This window comes from Bubalus kerabau, chromosome 5, assembly GCF_029407905.1.
Source record: "Bubalus kerabau isolate K-KA32 ecotype Philippines breed swamp buffalo chromosome 5, PCC_UOA_SB_1v2, whole genome shotgun sequence".
NCBI classification, from domain to species: domain Eukaryota; kingdom Metazoa; phylum Chordata; class Mammalia; order Artiodactyla; family Bovidae; genus Bubalus; species Bubalus kerabau.
The window spans coordinates 81,389,559-81,401,853 of NC_073628.1; the positions used below are offsets into that span (position 1 = coordinate 81,389,559).

A 12,295-nucleotide genomic window follows, 5' to 3' on the forward strand; every position below is an offset into this window, starting at 1 on the left:
CAAAAGCCCAGAAAAAAGTCTGAAAGCAATTTCCTTTTTTCTTTAAATGTATTTTTTGAAAGCAGTGAATTTGTGATAATATTGCTTGTTTTATGTTTTGGTTTTCTGGCCAAGAAGCATGTGGGATCTTGGCTGCTAGATCAGGGATTGAATCTGTGTCCCCTGCATTGGAAGGCGAAGTCTGGACTGGATCACCAGGGAAGTCCTGTAATTTTCTTTTAAGTCACATATTAAACGTTTAGGAAAGAAACTGACCAATAAAGGTGGGATAAACCAATCATGGTCACTAGGAAAGAGCTTTTAGTTTTTACTCAAAATACTTCTAAGTTTTAGAAAAAAGGAAATTATGAAGGAAACATGCAGTGAGTCAAATATTCTCACACTAATCACTATAGATAGTAATGTTAATATAAAAAGTCTCAAACAGTCAGAAGAAAGCAACCTACACATTATTTACTGTAAAATTTTATTCACAAGGCTCATGCTAAAGTACAAACTGGCCCATTACAAGTATATACCATTAATATATTACCTAAAGTCTAAACTAAGCTTATATAAAAAGTCATTTATGACCCCTAGTTCAAAAAAGGAAAATACAAAGGCTAAAGAGTTTGATGCACCTGATTCAAGCTCAAGCTGAATTGACACATCATAAATTACTTAAAATATGACAAGAACTAACAAGCCTTCATTTAATTGGTCTGTGTAATAACATGCTGAATCAGCATGGTTCTTGCGTTCAATGAAAGATGTTGGGGTTGACTGGTGTTTCAATATATTACATCTTTAACAGGATTCTTAGAGATTCTTTGAGAAAGAGTTTCAACTGGGAGATAAAAACCTCATCTTTAAAATTAAAATCCTCATCTCTAGACAAACTAATATATAATGCTGATAATCCACATACCTAAGATTATTTAATTTAGTTTAAATTATTAACTGAACTCAATGTTTCTGCTGGTTAGGTGTTAGGTTTGTAATATTATTTAACAATCATACACATGCTGTTGCTGCTGCTGCTGCTAAATCGCTTCAGTCATGTCTGACTCTGTGCGACCCCAGAGATGGCAGCCCACCAGGCTCCCCCATCCCTGGGATCCTCCAGGCAAGAACACTGGAGTGGGTACATACATGCCAGGGTATTCATTTCTTTGAGAAAAGCGTGAAAGTGTTAGTCACTCAGTCGTGTCCAACTCTATGTGACACCATGGATTGTAGCCCACCAGGCTCCTCTGTCCATAAAATTCTTCAGACAAGAATACCAGAGTGGGTTGCCATTCCCTTCTCCAGGGCATCTTTCCGATCCAGGGCTCGAACCCAGGCCTCTTGCATTCACAGAGATTCTTTACTGTCTGAGACATGGGGGAAACCCCATATGTTAAATCAACACTGGTGCAGAGACACCATTAACTAATTTAACAAGCAGCTGAAGGCTGCAGTCTTACACAGTCCCTGTGATGACAGTGGTATTAAAACCCAAAACATACACCGTCCAAGTTTAACCCTGGCCCATTTAATGAGTGACCTCCTATGTGGCAGAATCCAAAAGATTGGCCCAGGGTCAGTTCTGCATCAAAACTGCCTCTGTTATCAACTGAAAATCTTTTCAGATTTTAGCACTCAAATACAAAAACTACTCACTTAAGTCCTATTTTCTTTAGCAGTAAGTTTGTTAACTACAGACTGGCATGCATTTGATTCCCAATGAGGGAAAAAGGTACATTCTCCTTAAAGGTAATGCAGGGCTTTTACACAGGCCCTTCAACACCATGGCCTGGGAATGACCATTTCCCCTCCACTGAGACAGTCACCGCTTTTTATAGTGAGACAGGAGTCCCAACTGGAGTGCAGCAAATCTCTCAGGAGCGCTAGGGGTGCAGTAGCAGAACAAAGATCAAGACTCAGATCCCTAAGATGTTTATGTATGAAAAAACTGGAAATTAGACCTTGGATCCTGGCCACACTCCCTGAAAGTGAGTAGCATGGTTTCAAGTGTAATCATCTCATGAGACAGTTTTGTGAAAATCTTCAACCAGAACTGGAAAGAACTGGGTGCCTGTATCAGTACCGGTAGCTATGTTCTTCAGATATAAATTTACACTGTGAACAACAGACTCTAGAAGACCTCGAAGATTAAAACACCACCTTCCTTGACTTAGCTTCAGAAAGCACATTTATTTGGCCTTCAGCTATAGGAATATCATGAACACCAAGTATATTGTGGACAATCAACAGGGATAAGCCAGAGGAGAACTCCCTGGTGGTCTAGTGGTTAAAACTCCATGTTTCGATGGCAGGGAGCATGGGTTCAACCCCTGCTTGGGGAAGTAAGATCCCACATGCTTTGAGGTTCACCACCTCATTAAAAAAACAAACAAACCCCAAAACGGAGGGAGAGATGTGCCCTGTTAAATGTGAATTTCATTTTCTTCCCTGTGACCCAAAATTGGGAAAGTTACTATAATGAAGTTTTATGATAATGAAGCAAACAACAAAAACTCATAACAACCACAAACTATGAAAGTAGAAATATCTGACCTCCTGTTTTCATAGATTATGTGGATATTAATAGGTGTGCTATGAAAAATGCATTCTGAGGCTTGAAAAGCTTGTAGATTTTCTTCTTTTAAATGCTGAAGCACCTAGATAATTTGGCAGCTGGTAATGAGATGTCTCCTGCAATATTCTGGAAGGACAGAGAGACAAGTTGTGAAGGGCAGTGATGGTGGTCAGGATGGCTGAACACCAGCAGCTGATATATGAGAGGACTCGCCTATTCCTGAGAACTCCTCAGGGCCTCAAAATGGGTGGTCCTGTCTCTAAGAAGGAGGAAGAGCCAGACCCTGGTGCTTTACAGGACTCCTAACTTAATCCTCTTGCTATCACTCTCCTTCGTTTTACACATGAGGAAATGGGACCTCAGCGAGTTAAGTGATCTGAGACCGACATACTTACGTGTAACCATCACAGCGAAGGTCACCAGCAATTGCTTCCAAGTTTACGTCTGCGTCCAGTGGGGGTTTTGTACCATTCTAAGCGAGAGAGAAACATCCACCTTAGTCGAGACTTTAAAGACCACCTTAGTCAAGACTTTAAAGACCAGTATTTCCCCACATGATAGGTTCTAAACAGACAGTAACGGCTGCTTGACTGAATGAATGTAACTGACTCCCAGACTAGTGTTACAGATTTTTACAAATTTCAGTTTTGAGAAACAAGGTTAAGAAGCAGATCCCAAACTTGGGAAAGCCAAAGGCAAACAATTCATGCTGGTGAAGTATGACAAACTTGCAAGCACCACAGCCAAAAACAAAATACCAAGAACAAAACCCACACCTTCAATCTTTCCAAAGGTGAAGAATCACATTTCCTTTGCCTGATTCAATATGGCAAATACACAAGCAGTAATTAGTTTTGATGTGTATATGTTAGCTTAGTTTTAGTGTGAGGTTGGCTTGGAAGGGAGAAATAACACTGACCGTGGCCAGGAAAGAACAATCAGCAAATGGCTCTACAACAAAAGCCTAAAGCCCTCTGTGCTCAATGTCTTCTTTTCCAACCCTTTATCTAAAACTTAACCCTCACTCTGATGCCAACTCCCCTCCAGCTCATACCAAGAGATGCTAGAAAGGACAAGTATCAGAACAGTCTCAAAATTTCAACAACACTTAACATGGTACTTTGCATGCATACAGTACATATTTAATAACATTTTTAGTGACTTACACTGCAGAGGCAAATAAAACAGATTTTAGTGACAAAGTTTACGATGTTAGATGGTAGGCTTATATGTGCTTTATTATTCTGATTTATTCTGATTCATAACTTATATCTACACTGCATACTGCCTTTTCTTTGTAGTAAATATTACATGGACACAGTTTAAGAAGAAATATATATATAGGAAAACAGCAAATAAACATATGTCATTAAGCCTCAAGTGTAAATATTAGCTCAGCAGGCGCTCCCAGCAGAGGGTCAGACGACCGGCACTCGAGCCATCACCTCGCTCTAGCACAGGCTCAGCAGGTGTCCCTGCCGCTGGGCACGTTTAAGAATTTCACAAACTGTACATATGCTAGCTGCTATTATATGATAAAATGCAAATGTTCATCTATCACAGATTCAAGAAAGTTATGTTTCCCATTCAATCCACACCTGTGAAATAAACATGGGAAAGTAAACTCTCTGGGTGACCTCAGCAGACAATTTTGGTGCTTTTTTCCTTTCTCTCTCCGGTTGTATATAAAACTAGACAGACTAAGTGACCCCTACGGTTCCTTTTAATATCAATGTTTTCAATTTTGTCAGGGGGCAGAGGTGGGCAGGGATTCAAGGAGGCAGGATCTAGGTTCCCAGATGAGGGACTGGGCCCAAGTCCATGGTAGCACCAAGTTCTTACCAAGTTCTTACCACTGGGCCACCAGGGAATCCCCCCAAAAAACCCAAGATCTTATTACCAGATAAATAGAGATAATTTGGTGCTATATTTAAGAGAGGGAGGGGAAGTCTTGTTTAAATAGTGATGATGAACATGTAATAAGGATTTATTATGATGGAGAAAAATGTTTGGACTTTCCAAGCTACGTCTGCAGTGGGAAAGCCTGAGAACACTGCCTTGTCGAGTCCCAGTCCACTGTAGGAGGCACGGGGTGGGACGAGAAGCTTCCTCATTAGGCCTGAGCCCTTATGAGTCTCTTTAATGTTCCTGAGAAACTATCAACCTTACCCTGACTGTCACCCAGCATATGGACGTTCCCTGCGCTGCTAGAGAATTTTACTTCAAACTATCTATTGTCCTGTTCTGATCAAAAACTCAATCATAAGAAATCAATTCATGGAGGAATACCTGAGGATACTTCTTTTATATTTCTCAATATCTAAATTCTATTCTTGGGTCAAGCTGGACTTTCACAGAGGCCCACACATCTCCGAATGCATGTCTTTGACCTTTCATCAAGTTGTTTTTAATGAGCCCGTTTTTAGTTATGTCCTCAGCTTACACCAGGACAACCACCAGCTTCAGTACTGAAAAGCTTATATTGTGTTTATTGTGTTATTATTGTGCTATTATTTGACAGGGATATTATCAAAAACATCTATCACATCTGAGTGCTTTCCTTATGACAACCTAGAGGAGAAACTTTTCTCACAACTACATACTGGGAGCAATCGCCACTTCCTATATTCAGGGAACTCTTTTAAATATTTTGAGAAAGCTCAATATATAAAGGAACACAATAAACAAATGCTTATCTAAGAGCAATATTTTAGAAAAATTAACTCCCAATATATTATCAATTGGAAAAAAATAACAAATTGTCCTTTTTTGGGGGTGTGCGTGGTGTGGTCATGGAGAAGGCACTGGAAAAATCCCATGGATGGAGGAGCCCAGTAGGCTGCAGTCCATGGGGTCGCTAAGAGTCGGACACAACTGAGCGACTTCACTTTGACTTTTCACTTTCATGCACTGGAGAAGGAAATGGCAACCCACTCCAGTGTTCTTGCCTGGAGAATCCCAGGGACGGGGGAGCCTGGTGGGCTGCAGTCTATGGGGTCACACAGAGTCAGACACAACTGAAGTGACTTAGCAGCAGTAGCAGCAGTGGTGTGGTCAACATAAGATACCTGCAAAAGTTTCAATAGCAATATTACTTTCCAATGAGTAGAAATGCGGGCTAAGGAATCTTGGGATCATTAAAATCTAATTATTCCTAACTGAAATGTGGAAATGTTTCTGACCTTCAGTAAGAAGTAAAATGAAAGGTCAATTCTATTTACTGTCAAGTGGGAGCAATTAGGACAAGTTTAAGTGGAATATTAGTAAGCTTATAAAACCAAATATGTAAATACTATAGAGACTCATTTATTAACATGATACTTACATGTGTATGAAAATATTTAGAACTTTTTATACTGGTCTTCTTCACTACTGATTTATCACCTCTTGAAAGTGCCAAAGTGCTAGATGCTCAGTCGTGTCCGACTCTGCAACCTCATGGACTCTAAAGTCTACCAGGCTCCTCTGTCCATGGGATTTCCCAAGTACTCTTGAGTGGGTTGCCATTCCCTTCTCCTCCCAACCCAAGGGTCAAATCCAGGTCTCCTGCATTGCAGGCAAATTCCTTTACCATCTGAGCTACCAGGGAAGCCCCTCTTAATAAAACTCTAATGGAAGTCTCAATAATTTCATGACTAGAGAAAGCTGAATCAAAGGAACTGTTAGAGAAAAATAGTCTCTTAAGAATCTGACTTTTGCAACCCCATGGACTGTAACCCCAGGCTCCTCTGTCCATGGGGTTCTCCAAGCATACTGGAGTGGGTTGCCATCTCCTTCTCCAGGGGATCTTCCCAACCCAGGGAATCAACTTGGGTCTCCTGCATTGCAGGTGACCTAAGCCACCAGAGAAGTTGAAAGAGTAATCAAATTCATAGAGACAGAAAGTAGGTGGTTGCCAAGAGGTGGGGGGAGGGTGGAATGGGGAGTTTAATGGGGATAGATTTTTAGGCTGCAAAAGGAAGAGTTTTGGAGATGGACTCTTCAACTATGCTTCAATAAAATAAAAAATAAAAAGAAACACACATCTCTGTATCTTGTTGTTGAGAGAGAGTTAGTTCATCAGTAAAATGGAAATAATATTCATTTGAATATTTAAATGTTAGAGTTCAAAAAGCAGTTGCAAGGATTAAGCATATTCATATATGCAAAGTACCTAGAACAGAGTGTTTAATAAATATCACTTATCATTCTATCAGATATTTTTATCTTAGCTCATGAAAACTTAACAGTTATACTTCTAGGTGAGATGTTTTATATGTTTTAGTCTTCTGGAGCACATTTTATAAACACTGAGAATCTTGGGTCTTTCAGTAGGATTTTTATCACCATTTTAAAGATTGCATATTATTATCTCAAAGCATTTGGCAGACATCAAATAACCTTTCTGGCTTTCTGAGAAAAGGGTAAGTTTTAATAACACTTATAGGAAAGAAATGGAAATTACGAAAGAAAAAAATTCCACTTGTCCAAGGGGGTTTTTAGTGATAAGCCTCTCATTATCACATGATTACCAGAATCACCAAATACAAAGTATAAAGAAACAGTATGTCATTGCTCACTGTTCTCTTAAGAAACTTAGGCTCCGAGAGATACTGAAAAGTTGCTCTGACCTACACTTTTCAGACCAAGACTAAAGAAGTTTATTCTAATCTCCCCATAATATTTCAAGTCTTAATTGGAAAAAGAGGAAAGAGTATATATAAAACCATCTGGGGACATTAAGTAAAAAGCTAGCGAACTTTGAAATACAATGGCTTACTAAACATTAAAAATGCCAATTTTCCTCACTTTTGGCTGAGTCTTTATAAAGACAACCTGTGGGCAGGAGGTCTGCCTTGTGGACTCTGCCCTGAAGTTAGAGATTCTGCTTCCGCTCCCTCTACATTGCTTCAGCTTTAGCCATCGACAAAGATGTTTAAACATTCCAGGCCTCTGGAGGGGAAAAGTGAGGTAAGGATGTGAAATGCAGTGCAAGGAGCTCTCCTCAGAGGGCAACAAAATGTGCCTGGCTGCCCAGGCCCGAGCGGGTCCCTTCCTGTGGAATGGGTCTGAGAACACGACACACTCAAAACTGCTACAAAAACAAAGTCGAAGAAAAAGTGGCCCAGAGCCCTCCTTAGCCTTTAGCATAGACAGATGTTGAGAACTGACAATTTAACAGTCTAAACCACAAGCCCACAAAAGTTCCTTTTGAAGCTGTACAGATTTTTATCAGTCTTTCGCTTTTTCTTTTCTTTCAACAGTCACAACTTTGTGCAGGGAAGCTGCCCAAAAAGCCTTTCTAGCTAATTCTAGGCCCTTCCCTTTTAACCTCAACATTTATGTTTTTGTTTAGGAAAAAATTCTCCATACCCCTCCCCCTAATATACAGCTATATGTTCATGATAGAAAAATCTGGAAATATAAAGCCACCAAGACAGAGAAAAGCAGGCCCTGACATCCAGCAAGTGGCCCATGGCATTGCTATGAGTTGACTGGGCTCACAGCTAGGCAGTGGTGCTCTTCTGTTGAACATAAACACTTTTTTTTTTATAGAACATCAACATCAAACAAGCCCATTCCTGACCAGGATGGATCGACAGAAAAACAAGATTCCTGGATAATCATGTCTGTTGTTTTTCAGTCACTAAGTCATGTCCGACTCTTTGTCCGACTCTAAGCCATGCCAGTAGGTTCGGTGTCTGGTGAAGGCCACTTTCTGGTTCACAGACTTTCTTTTTGCTATAATATCAAACGATGAAAGCAGGGAGGGAGCTTTCTGGGGCCTTATTGTGGTGCTGTTCAGTCACTAAGTCGTGTCCAACTCTTCGCGACCCCATGGACTACAGCACAGCAGGCTCTCCTGTCTTTCACTATCCCCTGGAGTTTGCTCATTCATGTCCACTGAGTCAGTGATGCTATCCAACCATCTCATCCTCTGCTTCCATCTTCTCCTTTTGCCTTCAATCTTTCCCAGCATCATGGTCTATTCTAGTGAGTCAGTTCTCTGTATCAAGTGGCCAAAGTACTGGAGCTTCAGATTCAGCATCAGTCCTTCCAATGAATGTTCAGGGTTGATTTCTTTTAGGATTGACTAGTTTTATCTCTTTGGAGTCCAGGGGACTCTCAAGAGTCTTCTTCAGCACCACAGTTCGAAAGCATCAACTCTTCGGTGCTCAGTCTTCTTTGTGGTCAAACTCTCACATCTATACATGATTCCTGGAAAATCATAGCTTTGACTACACAGACCTTTGTCAGCAAAGTGAGGTCTCTGCTTTTTAATATGCTGTCTAGGTTGGTCATAGCTTTTCTTCCAAGGAGCAAGTGTCTTTTAATTTCATAGCTGTAGTCACCATCTGCAGTGATTTTAGAGCCCAAGAAAATGAAATCTGTCACAGGTTCTACTTCTTCCCCTTCTATTTGCCATGAAGTAATGGGACCAGAAGCCATGATCTTAGTTTTGTGAATGTTGAGTTTCAAGTCAGCTTTTTTACTCTCTTCTTTTACCTTCATCAAGAAACTCTTTAGTTCCTCTTCATTTTCTGCCATTAGTGATATCATCTTCATTTCTGAGGTTGCTGATACTTCATCTGGTAATCTTGATTCCAGCTTATGCTTCATCCAGTCCAGCATTTCGCATTCCGCATGTAAGTTAAATAAGCCAGGTGACAATATATAGCCTTGTCGTACTCCTTTCCCAATTCTGAACCAGTCTGTTGTTCCATGTCCAGTTCTAAGTGCTGCTTCTTGACGCACATACAGGTTTCTCAGGAGACGACAGGTAAGGTGGTCTGGTATTCCCATCTCTTTAAGAATTTTCCACAGTTTGTTGTGATCCACATAGTCAAAGGCTTTAGTATAGTCAATGAAGCAGAGTAGATATTTTTCTGGAATTCTCTTGCCTTCTTTATGATCCAATGGATGTTGGCAATTTGATCTCTGGTTCCTTAGCCTTTTCTAAAACCAGCTCGTACATCTGAAATTTCTCAGTTCACATATTGCTGAAGCTTAGCTTGAAGGATTTTGAGCATAACCTTATTAGCTTGTGAAACAAGTGCAACTGTGTGTAGTTTGAACATTCTTTGGCATCGCCCTTCTTTGGGACTGGAATGAAAACTGACCTTTTCCAGTCCTGTGGCCACTGCTGAGTTTTCAAAAACTGCAGACATATTGAGTGTAGCATTTTAACAGCATCGTCTTTCACGATCTGAAATAGCTCAGCTGGAATTCCATTACCTCCACTAGCTTTGTTCATAGTAATGCTTCCTCAGGCCCACCTGACTTTACACTCCTGGATGTCTGGCTCTAGGTGAGTGACCACACCATTGTGGTTATCTGGGTCATTAAGACTTTTTAAATATAGTTCTGTGTATTCTTGCCACTTTTACAAGAGAAATGCAAATCAAAACTATGAGGTATCACCTCACACCAGTCAGAATGGCCATCATCAAAGTCTACAATCAATGCTGGAGAGGGTATGAAGAAATGTGACCCTCGTGTACCACTGGTGGGAATGTAAACTGATAATAGCCACTATGCAGAACAGTGTGAGGTTTCTTAAAGCTACCAAATGACCCAGCAACCTTATTACTGGGCATATATCTGGAGAAAACCATAATTCAAAAAGACACATGCACCCCCATATTCACTGCAGCACTGTTTACACAAGCCAGGACATGGAAATGACCTAAATGTCCATCAACAGAGAAATGGATACAGAAGATGTGGACATATATACAATGGGATATTCCTCTGCCATAAAAAGGAATGAAATTGGGTCATTTGTAGAGAAATGGATGAACCTAAAAACTGCCATACAGAGTGAAGTAAGTCAGAGAAAAACAAATATTGTATATTAATGCATATATGTGGAATCTAGAAAAATGGCAAAGATGATCTTATTTGCAAAGCAAAAGTAGTAGAGAACAAATGTATGGGTGCCAAGGATGAAAGAGGGGTGGTGGGAGGAAATGGGAGACTGGGACTGACATATATGTATACACTAGGTAACATATATGTATAAAATAGGTAACTAAGGAGAACCTATTATATAGCACAGGGAACTCCAGTGCTGTGTTGACCTAAATGGGAAGGAAATTCCCAAAAGAGGGGATATATGTATACATATAGCTGATTCACTTTTCTGTACAGTAGAAACACAACACTATAAAGCAACTACAATCCAATAAAAATTAATTAAAAAATTATAAATAATAGTTCACCTTCTCCCTTGGGAGATATAGGTTGGGCAATATTTAAACCTATCTATATTTAAAATGTCAGAAACATACACAAAAATATACCATTTCCTTTACTCACTTTTGTGATAGTTTTTAAGATGGCGAGACGATCTGCTGGGGGTGGTAAACCCACAAAGAGTGTTTTGTCCAGGCGGCCTGGGCGCAGGATTGCAGGGTCAATGATATCTAGAGACAAAGGGAGGAAAAGCCTTAAATAAATAAAATAAAATCTTTTACAAAATATAATTAACATGAGACAGGAAGAGTGCATTTTTAAGAGAAAAAAACTGATAAATTACAGTAGTTTTAGAAATAAAAGATTCTCCTTGTCCTTAAAAAAGTGAAGTCTATCTATCCACCTCCTGCCCCAAACCTGTTTTCCTTCAGGATTCTCAGACTTATATGATGACCCCTGCCTGTCCCCCAAATACCAGGCAGGTTTCTCCCTTCCCTCTAATTGGTGACACATTCTATCAATTTTATCAAGTCTGCTTCCAATTACCTCGAACCTCAGTCAAGGCCAAATGTAATGTCCCCTTAACTGGTTCTTTTCTAAATTTCCCCTCCCTGGGACCCCTTACAATGCTGCCAGAGTTATCCTCCTAAAATACATATTCAGTTCTCTCAAATCCAGCTCCACCCTGCAGAATGAAGCCTGACACTTTCACCACCATGTGTCTGACAAGCCTAAGGGTTACCTGACTCTACAGGGCAAAGGTTTGCAAACAATTGTGGTCTTAGGAAACCACTGCACTTTAAAAATGGAGTGCACTTTACTGATGATTCCTTTTTACTGATGATTCCTTTCTACTGATGATTCCACTTTACTGATGATTTCCTCTCTCTCTTGTCTTTCCCTAAATCCCCTTATCCTAGGCAGCCACTGATCCGTTTTGTCACGATGGATTAGTTTGCATTTTCTTGAATTTTATGTAAGTGGAATCATACAGTATATACTGTCTGCTTTCTTTTACTCAACATAATTATTTCGAGATTCACCTAAGTTGTCATATGTATCAGTATTTAACTTTTTTATTGCTGAGCGGCATTCCATTGTGTGGCTGTATCACATTTGTTTTTTAATTCTTCTGTTGACAAACATTTGGTTCATTTCCAGTTTTGGACTACTATAAACAGAGATGCTGTGACCACTCAAGTACTAGTCTTTGTATATGCTTTTGTTTCTCTCAGTAAATACCTGTGTATGGGATGCAAAGCAGTATGGCAATAACACACTGCAGGTGTACATTTAACTTTTAAAAATCAACAAGCTGCTTTCCAAACAAGCTGTACCATCTTACATTGCCAACAGTAATACATTCATATACTCTGTATCCTTGTCAGTTCTTAGTACAGTTAATCTTTTGTTGTTGTTGCATTACGATTTAATCTAATTGTACAAAACCTTGAAATTACAACTCCTCTCCATTTCTAAGTGGAAGGATATATGTGCCTCCATATTCAATTCTGCAGTTACCTCTGAGTCATAAAGTGCGTTTTACATCATGATGGATCA

At 39.9% G+C, this 12,295-nt stretch overlaps 1 protein-coding gene across 6 annotated transcripts in view; it reads right to left on the minus strand.

Annotated features, from left to right (window-relative positions):
* The window catches only part of NVL (nuclear VCP like), a 90,258-nt gene that overhangs the window by 16,654 nt on the left and 61,309 nt on the right, over positions 1-12,295 (minus strand). For all 6 annotated transcript variants that reach the window (XM_055581975.1, XM_055581970.1, XM_055581973.1 and 3 more), the window contains 2 exons: positions 10,859-10,965; positions 2,956-3,032 (listed from right to left, as the gene is read on the minus strand). In XM_055581975.1, coding sequence (XP_055437950.1) covers positions 2,956-3,032; positions 10,859-10,965 — 184 coding nt within the window. The remainder of the gene's footprint in view (positions 1-2,955; positions 3,033-10,858; positions 10,966-12,295) is intronic.